Source organism: Octopus sinensis, linkage group LG15 (assembly GCF_006345805.1).
Source record: "Octopus sinensis linkage group LG15, ASM634580v1, whole genome shotgun sequence".
NCBI lineage: Eukaryota > Metazoa > Mollusca > Cephalopoda > Octopoda > Octopodidae > Octopus > Octopus sinensis.
In genome coordinates, this window is record NC_043011.1 from 9,383,902 (window position 1) to 9,401,873 (window position 17,972).

Below are 17,972 nucleotides of genomic sequence, written 5' to 3' on the forward strand. Positions count from 1 at the left end.
GTGTGTATATATATTTACCACGTGAACTATAATGAAAAAATATGAGAAAGATGTTATATAATTTTTTTTTGTGCAGGGTTCCTTGAGACGTAATTTATTTCAAGGGTTACACAAGGGTAAAAAGTTTGAGAAACACGAGTTTAGGTCAAAGCCAGTGGTGTACTAGACATTACTGAATGTTTGGTCAGTCAGTCAGCTGTGACTTTGATAGAAGTTGTTGTTCTCAACTGACCAGTTGCCAAATAACAGTAAAACACCTGTGACCTTGCAATACCACTGTATTTAGAGGGTCAAAGACAGGGAGATTGAAAACCTCAATGGTTCAGTATTGTAGATGGGATGATAACTAAAGATGTACGGATCTCAATGTTTTACTATTCAAGAATAAACTCCAAGAACAACCAGGTGGTAACTAATACATACACACACCTTATATTGTTTTACCTTTTACTTGTCTCAGTCGTTAGACTGCAGCAGCCATGCTGGAGCTCTGCCTTGATGGACTTCTATTGAATGAATTGATCCCAGTACCTTTCTATTTTAAAACTTGGTAAATTGTTTTGCCAAATTGCTATGGGGATGTAAACACACCAACACCGGTTGTCAAACAGTGATGTCAATCCCACCATATATATATATATATATATATATATATATATATATATCATCATCATCATCATTTAACACCCGCTTTCCATGCTAGCATGGGTTGGACGATTTGACTGAAGACTGGCAAACCGGATGGCTGCACCAGGCTCCAATCTGATCTGGCACAGTTTCTACACCTGGATGCCCTTCCTAACACCAACCACTCTGAGAGTGTAGAGGGTGTTTTTACGTGCCACTGGCACGAAGGCCAGTCTCGCAGTACTGGCAACGGCCATGCTCAAATGGTGTTTTTTACCTGCCACCTGCACAGGAGTCAGTCCAGTGGCACTGGCAACGACCTAGCTTGATTGTTCTGTTCACGTGCCAGTAAGGCAACATAGGTAATGTTCACGCTCAAATGGTGCTTTTTACGTCCCCACCGGCACGGAAGCCAGACAGCTGCTCTGGCAGTGATCCTGCTTGGATGGAGCTGTTAGTGCTCCACTGGCACAGGTGTCAGTCATCGAATTTGGCTCAATTTCGATATATATATTTATATATATATATATATTACACATACATATATATATATATGATGGGCTTCTTTCAGTTTCCGTCTACCAAATCCACTCACAAGGCTTTGGTCAGCCCAGGAAAAGACTTGCCCAAGGTGCCATGCAATGGGACTGAATCTAGATCCATGTGGTCGAGAAGCAAGCTTCTTACCACACAGTCACACTTGGGAAATAATTTTCATTTTTTTCCCATTGATTTTAATTGGTCAATGTAAAATTTTTAATTTCTAATTAATTGCAGAGTACTTAATGAATAAATGCCTTGATTAGATAAGGCGAGTGTTGTGAGAGGCATGCACGCACCCCCCCCCCCTCTTTAACCCGTTCATCCACCAGTTGTGTGCTGTTGTTCAATATGGCCAACTGTAGAACATACTTACGTGGAATGGGATAAGCAAATTTGTTTGGATGACTTGTAATTAATGTGTTTTTGATGTGCCTTCGTCCAACACCATGTGCGCCTGGTGGAAAAGACAAAATTTTGAAGAAAAATGAATTGTTAGATACATTTTGATAATTGCTAGGTGGGGGTGAGGGTGGGGGAATTGTTAGGTGGGGGTGAGGGTGGGGGAATTGGTAGAGCAAAGGGAAAAAATTTAGTATTCAGTTACATCCCTTTATACTGCATGTTCAAATGACATCGAGGTTAATAAATACCAGTCAACTATTGGGGTCAATTCGAGCATTAGACTGCAGCCATGATGTGGCACCTTCTTGAAGGATTAAATTGACCCCAGGACTTATTCTTTTTAAGCCTGGTACTTCTTCAAACATTCTCTTTTGCCAAAGTTCTAAGTTACAGGGATGTAAACAAACCAACACTGTCAGGCAGTGGTAGGGGACAAACACACACAGATGATTGATTTCTTTCGGTTTCCATTTACCAAATCCACTCCTAAGGCTTTGACACTCATGCAAGGTTCCACGCAGAGCGTTTGAACCTGGAACCATGTGATTCAGAGGCAAGTTTCTTACCCCGTGGCTATGACCTGTCTCTAAATGATTCTGATATAAAAGTAGACACTGACAAATGATGCTGTGGAGATAATTCAAGGTAGGAGGCAGTAATTACAATCAGTGTAAAGAGATAAAAAGACAGGTGATGAGGTTAGCTGGTAAGTGAGAGAAAAGCGGTTCAAGTCTTATCAGTGCTTAAATCATTTGATATTATCAAAGATATTTTGTTTGTTGTTTTGTATTGTTTCGATGTGTTGTCTTTATAGAACGCATCACACACAGTTTATAGATTCTATAGTTGGATTTACTCAACGATAGAATCTGTCAAGAGAGATGTTGTGGAGTCTTACATGCCTTGACAAAAGGGATAAACATATCAGTTATATTAATGTCCATATTGTCACTGCCTCAGTTTGATTATTTTCATAAATTGGTGGTTGGTTGTGTCTTTTTTTTTTTTAGTATGGTTTGAAGGAAGGGACATAGTTTTTGAGTGATGTGGGATTGATGCTGTGGTTAAACCTCAGGGACTGCAGGATAAATGTGTGCAAAGAAGGGAATTTCCAAAGGAAGAATTACTTGTTGTGTTTAGGGTGGGTGAATGCAAATGGACAATGGGGGGGGGGGTAGAGACGGAGCCTAAGGGCAAAGACAATGTTTACATGGGTCAGAAGTTGGAGTGGTATTGACCACCTGGTCAGTTCAGGATATTGTAGAGGATGTGTGTGTGTGTAGCCTCATTCCACATGTGGAAGCAGTTTTCCATTGTGTTTCACCTGAGTTTTGTAGAGAGTTTGTTGCTGTTGTTGTTGTTGCTGGCCCTGAAGAGGAAGACCAGAACCAGATATTGTTTTGCTTAGTCGAAGGTGACGCCTTGCATTTGTGGTGACTTTAAAGGGTTGTTGTGTATGTAATATGAATAATGACTATTGAATAAGGACTATTCTTTTACTGGCGATGGAGACTAGACAGGCACAAGATGTCAATTGAGTTATTACAAGGTTAAGGAGGAATGAAGAGTGATAAAACTGGGTATCATTGGTGAGGGTTAGTATGTCTTAGATATAAAAGACCAGCAGTGAAGTGTATGTGGAGGGGGAAACCAACCCATGTGTTGATAGTGTGGATCAGGGAGAGAGAGAGAGAGAGAGAGAGCTCTCTATTGGTACACACACACACACACATTGTGATACTGGGATCTGACAAGAAACTATTGACATGAGAGGTGGACGGAGCCCCTTGGTGTGAAGTTTTGCTGGGAGTTCTCATTTCTAAGTGATAGTGACATGTACTCACGTCACAAAACAAAATACACAATATTATTTAATCAACTTATGAAGTCCAGCTGTGAGTTAGAGAAACTATAATAGAGGAGCAGGAATTACTGAAAGGTAAATTTGGGTTTGTCACAGTCAAAGGGAGATAATTATTTTTGTAGTGTTTCAAAAAAAAAAAGAAAGCCTTACTAGGTTGATAGTGTACCACGTGAGAAGTCAACGATTTGTCCCCCATCTGGTGAGGAGTCAACGATTTGTCCCCCATCTGGTGAGGAGTCAACAATCGGTCTCCCACCAGCAGATCTGCACTGAGGTTTCTCTCTCTTTTTTTTGTGTGTGTGTCAAAGCTCGTTTCAGAAAAGTGCTTTATGTAGGTAGGTAGGTACAGACCATTGTTCAAAGAGCGGGAATATGCTATAATTAATGAGTGTTTAATTAGATTTCAGCCCTGGATTTAAATTGTGAATGCTATAACCATTTCCTTTCAAGGAATCATTTACAAACAGTTAACTAATCAAAAGAAGAACTCATAGAAGAAATCCTTATTCTGTTGGCAATTTGGTAGAGCTTCACATACAATACCTTGTACTATGTGTTCTAGCTCTCTCTCAACTCTGAGTTCAAATCCCACTGAAGCCATCATTGCATTTTGTCATTTGGAGGTTGGTAAAGCACCAGCCAATCACTATGGCTGATTCTTCTGGCTTTCTGGAAGAGGTCATCTATGTCTAAATCTTAAAGAGAGATGATCCTTGTCCAGTTTAAATTGGCCAAGACCTGTTGTGCATTATGAGAGTACCATGAGGAGTTAATGAGCTGAGAAAGGAAGAATTTAATATTGACTCTTTAAAGGCACTGGCCGAGTATCCCAATGACAAAAAGCGTTTCAATTATGACCATTTTGTCTTGTTTGGGACATTCTAACTTATAGGCAAAACTAAATGGTAAGCCAGGAGAAAACTTGTAAACAGTGGTAGTGCTACAGCATGGCCTTATAGGGGTAGGGGGTATATATTCTTTAAAAGCATATTTTATTTTGCAGCTGGAAAGAATATAACATGGCCAACAGAGATACGGCACTACGATATCTTGTTAATGTAACTGTGTGTTACAGAGACAGAACACAGCATTCTGGTGTCTTGTTGATCGTCAAAGATTTGTTGGGTTTTGAATATTCATTGTTTTTTCCAAAAATCCCTAATTGAAAGGAGGTTGGGTAGCATCCATAACAGTTACTAGGCTTTCTGAGATTGATGGCAGGAAGTGAACAGAACTGGAAACTTGGCTTGTAATAAATTGGGTTTCACTGTAGATCCCTTACAACCGAGTGATAGAATTAAATTGGATGATAGATTAGATCTAACACCTGGGGAAGGATTAGTATAGTTCCAGCAACAAACTTCCATAAAGTGGTGTCTACCAAATTTTTACTCTCAAGACTTCGGCTGACCTCAGGCTATGATAGAAACCATCAGGCAAAGGTATCACATGACTGGATCAAAACAGAAACCATTCAGTTGCCAAGTGACCGTCTTAACCATACAGTTGTCTCCCTTAACTACACAGCCATTCTTCTCCCTACAAATTAGTTGTGAGCAATAAATAGGGTGTGGCTTATTTCTTGACGTTCACCAGGACGGTGCCTAATAGGGTTACTGATCAGTGGGGACACACAAGGAACCTTTCTGGGTTTTGTACAGTCCAGAGAAGGGTGAGACACAATTTTCTATGATGAGACTAACAAAGGGTCTGGCTGGGTTTGGAGGATATGTTCAAAAGCTCAGAGCCCATTGTAGTAGCAGTCTAAGGGCTTGTAGTGTAAGTTTTGGGTGTTCAGCTCTCAATCATAAGGACATGGGTTCAATAACTGGATTGAGTGGTGAGTGTTTTTGAGTCTGACACTTCATGTCACACTACAGGAGTAGTGTGACATACAAATTAGCAGGTTGCTGGCATAATTCTCTCTCTCCCTCTCTCTCTCTAGTTGTTACCTCTTGGATGTTCTTCAAGATCAAAGATGGGAGGGCTGAAGGGGTGTCTATGTCTATTCACGACTACACACACACACCTAAAACAATAAAAGCATGGGTCAGGTAACTAAATCCTATTTGCATTCATGTGACAACTGGATGTACATAAAGGATTAGAGGAGGGTGGGTATAGGAAAACTTCTGGCATTGAGAATTCCAGGGATGGCTGCAGGATAAGGGTCCATACTTCTAGAGTTCTGAGAGGTGTTGGTGCTAGAGATAAACTCGTTACAACCTGTAATTACATCTCGAAAGTTGGCTTAGTTCACGGAGAGTTTAAATAGCATCATTTCTGATTACTTAACATTGCTGTCATATTTGTAATGGATGTTGGCAGTTGTGTAGGCAACCATTCTGTGGTGGTGGTCTTGGTTGTATAGGCAATGGAAGTGGTAAAAGAGGTGTTACTGGAGGTGATGATGGTACAGGTGGTCATAAAGGTAGTTGATGGTGGTGGAGGTGGAGGTGGTGGTCATGGAAGTAGTGGTAGTAGTAGTAGTAGTGTTTGTAGTGGTGGAGGTGTTTGCAGGGGAATCATGTGCAGTTTCCATGTTGATACCATATTTCTATTAAATGCATGTCAAAGAAGTGACATCTCCTTCTCCTACCTCATATTTCTCTCTCTCTCTCTCTCTCCCCCTCCTTCTGTTTTCCCCTCTCTCTAGCTTCCTGTCTTTCCACCTCTGTTCCCCCCCTCTCTCCTAACCCCCCCCTCTCTTCTCATGGATTTAGGCGAACAGCAAGTTGGTGTCAAATTAAATTAGTTTATAGAAGAAATACTTTCGATAGATTTTGTGCTTTGACTGGGGTGGGGTGGGGGGCGGGGGGCAGAGGTAGTTTAGCGAGAGAGGTACATAGGTTGACAGGGAGGGGGGAGGGGGGGAGTTCGTATTCCTTGAACATGTTCGAGTTGAGTTGCTATTCGAAGCAATGGAATATAATAAGATTAAGCAAATAGAGTGGGGGGGGGAGGGGAAAGGTTGAAGTGGATTGCAGCGGAGTGGAATGGAATGACAAAGGATGGGGGGGGGAGAGAGAGAGAGAGAGAGAGAGAGAGAGAGAAGGAAGAAATTGTGGTGGAGAGAATTTGTCAGCCTAAAAGCACAGACACAATGAAGGGGGGGGGGGATCATGAAATAATGATGTGGGAGGAGGAGGAGGAGGAGGCATTTGCATGAATGTAGAAGAAATAAGGTGGGAAGTGGAAACGGAGAGACAAACACAGATATGGACTCACAAATGCAGGCATAGAACCTCACACGCACTTAATTACATACATAAGCATACGTATTCATATAGCTTTACAGATGCATACACACACACACACACACACACACACACACATACATTCGTGCTTACAAATGCACGTAGTTATACTTGGACAATTTATTTGTTTTTAGGAAGTAAAGAATAAACAAGAAAGATTGATAAAACTAGAGAAATTGAGAAATGTGTCTGTGAGAAAGGGGGAGAGGTGAGAAAGAGAGAGAGGGAGAGATGAGTGTTTCTTTGAGTGGTGTTTTAACACCAGTTTTGTCTTTGTCAAGTGGACCGATGATTAAAGATGTCCTGGCCATGATCATCTTTTCCTTTTTGTATATCCTTGCAGTGTTCCATGGCTTGGTGTATGAAGCAGACCAGATGCAGTGAGGTGATTGCACACCAACGTGACACTTTCTCCATGAAGCTCATGGCATTGGTAGAGTTTTAAATTATTCTACTCATTGTATTTTCATAGGCTTTGTACAAATAGCAGAAAAGGATTGTTTAATGAATGAACAGAATAGGAGATGGCACAGAAAAACTAATGGTAAAATAGTTTCTGTGATAACGACAAACATTTTCTCACAGATCATTGCAATATAACACAATAACAATCTTAATTATTGTAATGACATAATAAATATTACAACAGTTGTAGATGCGTGTATGGTGTTTGTCTCTGGGTGTCCGTCTGCCTATTCTTGTCTGATACGTGTCCTGGAAACAAAAGTTCCCTGAAACCATGTTGAGTGCCTTTAGTAGAGCCCTCTCTGTTGCAGGTGTTCCACTCAGATCTTTGCCCTTCCTACCCATCTCTGAGGCTCAGTAAAAGGGTCAAGAGTATGATTATAGACAATAATCAACAAAATCTTCCTCACCTAAAAGGACCAGTGTCTTCCGTAGAAATGCCGGTAAACGCGCGACTTCTTCATAAGTAACTAAATCCAATTGGTCAAAAATGGCATTGAGTTTGGCTAAGTATTTGTCTTTTTTTTTCCGTCCAAACCACGAACAGTGACCTGGAAGACAGAGAAGAGAAGAAAGAACGTTAGCATTAAACAGTATAACAAATGAGTTAATACACACATATATACACACATATACATATATACATGCACATGTATACATTTATATACACACATCGTGAATATGTATTGACACATACAGTGGGGTGTCAGTATATAATTGTAAGGGTGTTATTAATGTTCCTCTCATCTGGTGTCCTTGTGGCAAATAAAAGAAATCATTATTATTGTTATTATTATCATTATTAAGTTATGGAATTGTTTTCTGGTATTTGTTGTGACTTTTTTACTTTTTGAGTTCAAATTCCACTGAAGTCAAATTTACCTTTCGTTCTTTCAGGGTCAGTGAAATAAGTCACTGGTCAATCACTGGGGTTAGTCATATCAACTTGTTCCCCTCCCCACCCCATCTACCAAATTTCAGGCTTTGTACCTAAATTAGAGACTGGTATTCATTATTCAATTCAAACCCCACTGAGATTAACTTTGTTTTTCATCCTTTGAAGTCAGTAAAGTACCAGCTAAATACTGGTGTCAGTCTTGCTTCTAAATCGTTTGGATGATTTAATTTATGACCTTTGGTTGTTGTTAAAAGATATCATTATTGCTAGCACTGGGCTTGTGGCTCTATTCCATGTAGTGTTACCTGTTTTTTTCCAAGAGTTCCTTTAACTGTAGTTACACCTTGAGGCATAAAAACAATCTCTTTATCTGCCAGAATATAAAGCAGACATAAAAGCCGATTCCAAAATGTAAAATATGTTAAAGTGACACTGAACAATGTTTATAGAATAAAGTCTGGAATGTGAAAGAAATTCGGTAAATATGCTGAGTTAATGGAATATTTTCACTTTATATTCCAGGACTTGATGCCAGAATAGAGAGAAGAATTTTAAAAAAATAATTAGAATATCTTATCTCACAACATATCAATTAGTTTTGTCTATCTTTAGAGGTTAAAGCAATCATCAGGTATTGTGACTAAGATGGAAATAATTATGGTTTATATTCTACATTATTATCAGATTGTTGTTGGGTGAATGGGTAGGGTACTAGGCAGAGAGTGAAATTTGTGGTTTTGAGTTCAATTCCAACTGTGGATAGTCTATTGAAATATTGTTCATTTTCAGCAGAACCCTTTAACAAATACCATTTTATTGTCAAGGAATTGGGTGACAGGATTGTTCTCTAATTTTAGGCTCTTAATCCACCTTCAACAGGTGACTATACCATGTCGTGTTATCACATTCAACAGGTAACAGTTCCATGCTGTGGTGCTGTTTCCTAAGCCTTTCTTGTTGTTATTGAGAACCCTCACTCTACCAGGTATGCCTTGATCCAATGATCAGACCTTACAGTCATGGCCACTTTGTCAAACACTGTAAATTATCTGTTCAGTTTTAAGAAGGCAGTATATGATTTAAGGTTGACTCAGCTACTATTTTTAGTTGATCAAATGATTTTAAAGGTTCTCTCTTTGGCTTCTAAGCTTTCCCAAGTGTTTGTAGTTGACAACACATGAAAGGCCATATTATTTACCTATACAAAAAGGTAGCAAGCGAGCAGAATCTTTTGAGCATGTCTTGAGATGATTTATAAGTTCAAATCCCACCAAGGCCAACTTTACCTTTCATCCCCACTTTGGGGTCTGTAAAATAAGGAACCTGTGTCTAGTACAGGGGTCATTCTAAATGACTAACTCCTTCCCCTCATAATTGCTGGCCTTGTGCCTCAACTAGAAATCATTATTACCTGTATTGAAAGCTATACAGGTATTATTACATGTGTATGCAGTATTACAGCTCGGTACTAAAACCTTTATGCAGTATTACTGCTTATACACTATTACTTTACAGCTGTATAGTATTACATCTTACAAGTACATAAAAAGCTACATAAAAACCATTTTGCAACTCTGCAGTTTAACTACTTTTATCAAGCAGCATTGAAAGAGATATCTTCGATATTTTCTCCATTATTGACTGTTTCATTCCATCACTGTGAGGCTTCTTCCTATATCTCTGCAAATCAGAAGATTTACAGCAAAAATAGACTTCATAAAAAGAAAAGAAAATAAAAAGGCATAATAAACGAAGAAAAAACAAACAAAACAACTGAATCTAATTGAATATGGAATCTATTTTTTTATGTCTTCTTTGCCGTGTAGGAATATCAAAGCAACAGTTTCAATATGGAACACACTCTGGGAGTCCATTAAACATTCCTCTAGTTTCACGGGGTGAAAGGAGAAAAAAATATGGAAATAAAATAGAAATGAAGCATCTTTTCAGGAAAATCACCAATTTAGAACCTGTAACCATTAGAAGAATATCAGGAATAGATGCAATGGCATGTGGAAATTGGACAGTAAATTTACTGCCAACTGCTGATAATGTCATTTTATAGGTGCCTTAAGTCAGCTTAATACCAGCTTTATTATTATATCAGCTGAAACATCTATCTGCCATTATATTCCTCTCGGCACCTTCACAACTTTCCCATTATTCAATGACACATTTCTCCCAACATTATCTACTTTTCGAAAATCCCTAACTTGCCGCTTCATATTTCTACTGCTGTCTCCTTTTATTTCAATTTTCTTTTGTTTTGCATAGATGACATCTTAATCTTTGCTGACAGCCATTTTACTTGTGTGTGTGTGTGTACACACTCACACACACACCATGGATACTAATGCTGAACCTGCTATTTTAAAGATAACATATTGGACACTGCTGACATTGGATTTTTAGTGAACTGGCAGAAACGTTAGCACACGGGGCTAAATGCTTAGCAGTATTTCGTCTGCCACTACGTTCTGAGTTCAAATTCCGCTGAGGTCGACTTTGCCTTTCATCCTTTCAGGGTCGATAAATAAAGTACCAGTTATGCACTGAGGTCGATGTAATCGACTTAATCCCCTTGTCTGTCCTTGTTTGTTCTCTCTGTGTTTAGCCCCTTGTGGGTAGTAAAGAAATATATAATATGGTAGAGTATATTTGTGTGTGTGTGTGTGTATGTAGGTAAGTACCACCAAGAAAAGATTATTTAACACTGTTGAATATTTGTGTTAATGATTAGTGACATCTCAATCTGCATTAATCAGTCCCACCATCAATGCATCAGCAAATCTGATTCTTCAGAGGATGTTGATCGAAGCGATGAAGCAGCCAATCCTTTAAAGAAGGATGATTGCCAGTAACGCTCATTCTTAGTTTAGTCTGTCTAGGTCATGTGATGGAAAATTGCTAGGCAACTGGTAGTAGCTGTGGTGGTTGGGGCTGAACCAGGGACATCTTTGATGCAATAGAAAAGAACCGTATCTCTTGTTTTCAGTTCCAGTGGAATTCCAGTAAAGTCTCAAAGAAACTAATGGATCAGGGTTGGCAAATAACAGGGAACTTTGTATTTTGTTCTTCAAACTACTGTGACTGAGTTCCTTTTGAGCATTGGGCCTCATGAGGGCAAAGTGGCCGAGCACCTTTTAAGTGTTGGGCCTCATGGAGGCAATGACCAAGACCTTTGGCATTCTGTCGTGCTTGAGAAGAAGACCCATCAAGCCAAGCTTTGTTTTAAAGTAAAGGAAAGATAATTTAATATGTTCGAAGACAAAGGAGTAGTAGAGAGATTGTGAACACAGTATGTATGCGTAATGTTCACAAGCAAAGAAACTGAATGAACTTCTACACATATCGATCAGCATAGTCCAACCCATGCTAGCATGGAAAGTGGACGCTAAATGATGATGATGATGATGATGATTGCAATAGATGAACTCTTACAGCAATCACTGGGAATGCTTAGTTTTCATTTTCCATAATTAACTTTTAAATTTATACTTTTTCATTTAAAAAAATACCCAAGTGAGAGATCATTAAATGATGTATTGCTGTATATGTTTGTATGTGAGTTTATGTGTGTTTTTATGTGTTTGTATATATACAGAAATACCCTTGGTTGGTGCCAGGGTACACAGTAAAACCAGTGGGAGTAAGGGACACCCCCCCACTAGTTGTTGTTGTTGTTCTAGGAGAAGGACACTGTGATGTAAACCTGTGGTTTCACATGATTGCTGGTCATCTCACATCAGCCCTTTCACTGGGAACTAATCCCTGACACTCACAAAGTGGTATTCATCAGTGGTACAAGCATTTATCACAATCATCCAGTGGCGCTTATCTGCTTGTGGTCACCTCATTTGTCATTCCGTCCACTGAAAGTCCTACGACAGACGCTCACCTAACCTGTTGGAAGGGCACTGCTGGTTAGTCTGTCACTTCTGCTTCGAACCATGCAGGTTTGCAAAGGGAATGTATAGTCAACCGAGAGGTCATGGATGGATAGTCAGAAATACCATTGACAGTGAGGAAGCACAAGGAGATGGCAATCATTTGTGAAAATGGAGCAATTACTATATATATATTAGGTGCAGGTATGGCAGTGGAATTAAGTTTGCTTCCACACCATGTGGTTTGGGGTTGAGTTCTACAGTGGCACCTTGGACAAATACCTCTTACTATAGCCTTGACTTAACCAAAGCCAGGTGAATGGATTAGTAGACAGAAACTGACAGGAGCCTCTTGTATGCTTGTTTTTTGTGTTTGTTTATTTTTGTACTTCTCTGAAAATTGCACAAAACGATGTTGCTTCACTTCTCCAGTCAATGGGCCACCTACCAGCTTTGGGTATTTGAAGGTTTGGGTGGCATAAGACATTCCTGACACGAAAAAGAATTAAGGTTTAGTAAAAGAAAGGGTATGTGGGTGTAAAACAGTCCCTTGATATATTTGTCTAACACTGCAAGCATGGAAAAATGGACCAAAATCTATTTCTTGGTATTCAGTCACTATTTTCCATCTTTTGAATTGCAAGTATTCTCAGTTATGTCCTTTGAAAGGCTTCGAAATTAATTACATCGACTCCAGGACTCAATATGGTGTCTTTTTATTGAATAGCTAAGTCCTTTGGTGCAAAGAGACATAACTCGGTACTACAAGTTATGTTCGTTCAATGCACTGCTTAACACACACACGTGCCTAGGCAGCTCCTGTCAAACTGTCCAACCCATGCCAGCATGGAAAGCAGACGTTAAATGATGATGATGTGTGTGTGTTTGAGAGAGAGAGAGAGAGAATGGCTTTGCACAATTTCCTCCCCACAAAGCATTGGTTAACCTGAGGCTATGTTAGCAGTGACTTGACTAATGTGGAGCACAGAGCCATCTTATTGCAAAGCAAACTTCTTATCCGCTCAGAGATTATACTTTTTTTTTATTGATCTCTCCTCAGAGGTTAAAACTATTTCAAGACGTCCACTCACCCACCCACCCACCCATCAACCCACACTTTTCACAAATGCCTAGAAATAAAATGAAGACTACTTTAATATTTGCATGCATAAAATATATTATGCATATGTATGTATATATATATATATATATATGTGTGTGTATGTATGTACTTATGTATTTATGTGTATAAATGTGTGTGTATGTAAGTCTATATATATATATATGTATATATGTGTATCTATGTATATATAAATGTATGCATGTTTATATGTATGTGTCTGTGTGTATATATGCACATGTATATATGTGTGTGTATGTATTTGTGTGTGTGTGTGTGTGCATATGCACATGTATAACTGTGTGTGTGTATGCACATGTATATAGGTTTATGTACGTATATGTATTTATATATATGTATATAGATAACCTTAATGAAATGAAGGTTGCATTGTGGCTTGGAATTTCAATGTTAAGTCACTGACCACTGCAGTGAGTCAACATAGAAACTGCAGGTGACTATGTGTGTGTGTGTGTGTGTGTATATATTATTGTATATTGATCATTCATTTTTATACCTTTTGAGATCTAGTCATGTTTTATAAAAGTATATTTTATTGGTTATTATGTTTTGGTTGATGTCTGTCACTGTTTGAGTTGCATAGAAGTGGTTTTATCTCTAATTTATATTTTATACATTTATATTGTGAAATTGGATTAAATACTAAATTGAATTTTTCCCTGTAAGTTTGGAGTTATACTCCCTAATATTATTATTATTATCATTATTATTATTGTTATCATTATTATTATTATTTTGTTTTGTACACCACCTGTCTTCGTCTTTTGTTTTTTTCGTAAACTCTCCCTATATATAACATACATAGCATTTATTCTGCACAATGTTTTAATACCTCATCATAAAATTGAGAATAAGCTGTAACGATGTATAATGCTATTTCTTTATAGTCATATATCATATCTGTCTGCTGCAGCTACAGAATGGTATGATTGGTGTAGTGCAGTAGAAGCCAGGTACCACATACTGTGAGAGGAAATGGTGGAGATAGGGTTCTGTGACAAATGACCATTAGAAGAGGTGATGAGGTTAGATGTATATAGTGCTGCTCACAGACAAGATAAATGGTGAAGTGCCATGCATAGACCCGTCATAAAACCACAGTAGCTTAGAAAAGCATTCACTAAAATCTTAATAAGTTGTGATAGATTTATCATTTTAACATCCATTTGTCTTCTCTGTTTAATTGCTGTGTCTCACCACCTTGTAACACAACCCTCGTCAGACATGTTATTATGGTTTTTGCATGCGGATTAGAACCTTGTGTCACCGAGAGAGAGAGAGAGATAGAGAGGGAGAGATAGATAGATAGATAGATAGAGAGAGAGAGAGAGAGAGAGAGAGAGAGAAAGAGAGAGAGAGAGAGAGGTGTTTGTCTTTAGTAAGTACCCCAAGCTAGGTTAGGCAATGATCGTTGATGTAACATTTTTCAATTTGAAGAAATAGAGGAATTTATATTGGAATGGAGATTTTGGAAGAGAATTCTTGGGAAAATATCTGAAATAGAAAGAAGAAACTCGGTGAGGTTTTCCAATATTCGACAATCTACTAGCAGTGATGCTGGACTGGCATCATAGCTAGCAAGATGTTGTCCTTGTTGGGTTTGATGCCATCAGGAAGGTGAAGAAGATGTTGTTACTTCACTCACAGAATCAGACAAGATGGATATTAACATGCTGCCAAACCATGTTCTACCGTATAATTTACCATAGTTAGCTGTGTAAGAGAGAGGAAGGGTGAGGAGAGATTTCCATGGAAGAATAAATGATGTAACCATAGAAACAGCAAATAACATCCATGACGTAGTAAAGATCAAAAAAGAAAGACAATTCCAAGTGCATTTAAATCATTCTTTCTTTTTCAATGCTGAAAGCTGATTGGCTGCATAAGTTAAGATAGAATTTGCCAGCAAAGTGAATTACCATTGTCAAATGTAGCTAATAATGATTTCTATATAATTAGTTATGCTTAAGATGTATTGTATTCTTTGTATTCCTGTCATAAGTAGCAGGTTTTCATAGAGCAGTGGAAGTTTCTGTTAGTCATTAAATATCTGAGACACCAATTTACTTTCTCTCCATCTTCATCTCACCAGTAAAGACCAACAAAGCATCCAACATGGCATAGATATTGACTATAGCACCAGCCTATACTCTCACTCAAGGCCTTTTATACAGCTGTACAGACATATAGTTACTGGTTGAAACATTAACCTATACTTTTACATGATACCTATTTCTTTACTACCCACACAAGGGGCTAAACACAGAGAGGACAAACAAGGACAGACAAACGGATTAAGTCGATTACATCGACCCCAGTGCATAACTGGTACTTATTTAATCGAGCCCAAAAGGATGAAAGGCAAAGTCGACCTCAGTGGAATTTGAACTCAGAACGTAACAACAGACGAAATACCGCTAAGCATTTCGCCCGGTGTGCTAACGTTTCTACCAGCTCACCGCCTTAGTTGTACCTAATGTACAACTATTTAGGCACACAGTTATAGGCTGCGAAATTAGCTGATACTTTCACATGGTGCCTATTATACAGCCAGATAGACTGCTGCAACAACAATACAAACTCAGCTTGTTAGATAATTTGGATGAATAAGATTGGCAAATAGCAACATTGGCAAACTGTTCGCTTTAAAGTTTTGAATATGTTTCTAATGCAACACAATCTGTTATTTTAGCAAAACTTACTGCTTTGGTGCTCAGTTATGTGATAGAAAGGGACACAACAGAATACGCACACACACTCCTCCTCCTCCTCTCTCTCTCTCTCTCTCTCTCTCTCTATATATATATATATATATATATATATATATATATATATATAGAGAGAGAGAGAGAGAGAGAGAGAGAGATACATATACATACAAAGAGAGAACTTCTGGAGTTGATGAATTAACTGCAACTAAGAACTGAAAGCAAACGACATTGGACAGACGAGTAGCAATTATAGAGAGACAAGAAGGACAGGTTGTCACAGTGAAGAGTCTTTAAATATCTGTTTATTGGTTGCTGCTGCTGCTTCCAAGTGATAGATGTGTGTTTGCGTCTGTTATTACTATAGAGGAGGAGGAGGAGGATGTCAATATTACTCTGAAAATTATCTTTCAAAATTTTTCTCAAAGTTGGAAAACTTTCAAAAATGATGAAAGAGATAAATCATCAAACTAGTTTGTACAGGTGAATTGGGTGGGGGATGAGAGGGGGAAAAACAGTCAGGTAATTATAGACCTGTATATATATATATTTATGAAGGTAATTATGCACCTGCATATGTACTAATTTATAGATCTGCATATAATAGTTCATCATCATCATTTGTCCTTTTTTTTCCACGCTGGAATGGGCTGGAATGGTCTGATAAGAACTGGCAAGCCAGAGGACTGGGCTGGGCTCCAGTGTTTGCCTTGGGGGTGGTTCTACTGCTAGCTGCCTTTCCTAATGCCAATCACTTTACAGAGTGTACTAGGTGCCTTTCTCATAGCAACAGTATTTGTAAGGTCACCTAACCCCCAAAAGACAAGGCTCCCTCAGGTGAGTGGGTTATGTGTGTGTGTGTGTGTGTGTGTATGTATGCATGTTTGTCATTTAGTTTTATTTCTAAATTTCTTGCCACCTGAGAAAGAACCTAGATCCAAGGCTCCTTCATTAAAATTTCAACAACATCAGCTGTGTAATTTTTTTATGTATGTATACATGTAGATTCATATGTTTTATGTATATATTCTCATGCATATACTTACATATCTAGACATGCTCATATATATATTTAAATGACAAACATCTGGAAAGTTTCACAGACTTTTACAGTTCCAGTGATGGATTGGATCTGTAGTCTTCGAATCAACTTTCTCCTTTCTGGTTTTTGAGAAGCCTAATTTCTCAAGATTGGTATTTAGCCAGTGTGTTACATACCCCATGGACCCAATAATTGCAAGTATAAACCTGAACTTGTAATATGGATAGAGCAACTCCAGATTTCCCAATAGTTCAGCATAGGTGTTCTCTTTCTTACTGGTCTTCAGCTTTATGTTACCATCTGCTGAGCACAGTTTCTATTCTCTATCTCAAATCATTATATCAAGTCTATTCCACTAATACTTCCTTTTCATTTTAAGTGGCTATGGCCTCTACCATACTGTGGGTTCTTATTTCTTTGTCTTTAGGGTTATCCTTTTGATGGATTTCATTACAGAGTGTCCTAGCTACAACATCATGTCTCATCGATAGATAATACCGTGATGACATTTTCAGACAACTGCTTATGATGTGGATAATATCTTCAGTGTTAACTCCACAAAGCCTGCATTGGTTGTCACATTTTACTACTTTACCTGCATCTCTCTCCCTTTTGTGCATCAGGTATTTGGTTGATAAGTGTGTGTCTATGTATGTATGCATGCATACATACATGGTTCGAATGTACAGAAAACAAAACACAGAGACAGTCAAGGGAACAAAAAGCAGGTGTATTAGTTTGATGTTCAGGAAAATTGGAAAAGTGTTTGATGGTTCAAGCCTACGCTGTTAACTGGAAAGGGACAAGAGGGCAAAAATGAAGAGAGAAAACACATCAGAATGAATGGTTCCACTATAAATATATGTTTATAACTATAATAGATCTTCTGTCGAAAACTGTTGTCCCTAGAATAAAAATTGATAATCTATTGAATATGTTGTGTGTGTGTGTGTGTGTGTGTGTGTGTGTGTGTTTGTATGGGAAAATAAGAAGAACACGGTCTGTTTATCTGTTTCCTGGTTTCTCTCACTTGAGTGTAGCTACAACTTTGAAATTTTCAGTTATGTTCTATCCGTCTTGTAAGGGAGTGCGGAACCAAAGTCAACCAAGCCATAAAGGAACCAAGTACCAGAAGGTA

The 17,972-nt window shown here is 38.4% G+C and overlaps 1 protein-coding gene and 1 long non-coding RNA gene across 13 annotated transcripts in view; both read right to left on the reverse strand.

Annotated features, from left to right (window-relative positions):
- The window catches only part of LOC115219822 (peripheral plasma membrane protein CASK), a 998,477-nt gene that overhangs the window by 23,418 nt on the left and 957,087 nt on the right, over positions 1 to 17,972 (reverse strand). For all 12 annotated transcript variants that reach the window (XM_036509446.1, XM_036509450.1, XM_036509449.1 and 9 more), the window contains 2 exons: positions 7,569 to 7,709; positions 1,544 to 1,624 (listed from right to left, as the gene is read on the reverse strand). In XM_036509446.1, coding sequence (XP_036365339.1) covers positions 1,544 to 1,624; positions 7,569 to 7,709 — 222 coding nt within the window. The remainder of the gene's footprint in view (positions 1 to 1,543; positions 1,625 to 7,568; positions 7,710 to 17,972) is intronic.
- LOC118766186 overlaps positions 10,708 to 17,972 on the reverse strand; it is a 17,887-nt gene continuing 10,622 nt past the window's right edge. The window contains exons 3-4 of the long non-coding RNA XR_005002103.1: positions 12,535 to 12,540; positions 10,708 to 11,280 (exon numbers count right to left, since the gene is read on the reverse strand). This is a non-coding gene — a long non-coding RNA (uncharacterized LOC118766186). The remainder of the gene's footprint in view (positions 11,281 to 12,534; positions 12,541 to 17,972) is intronic.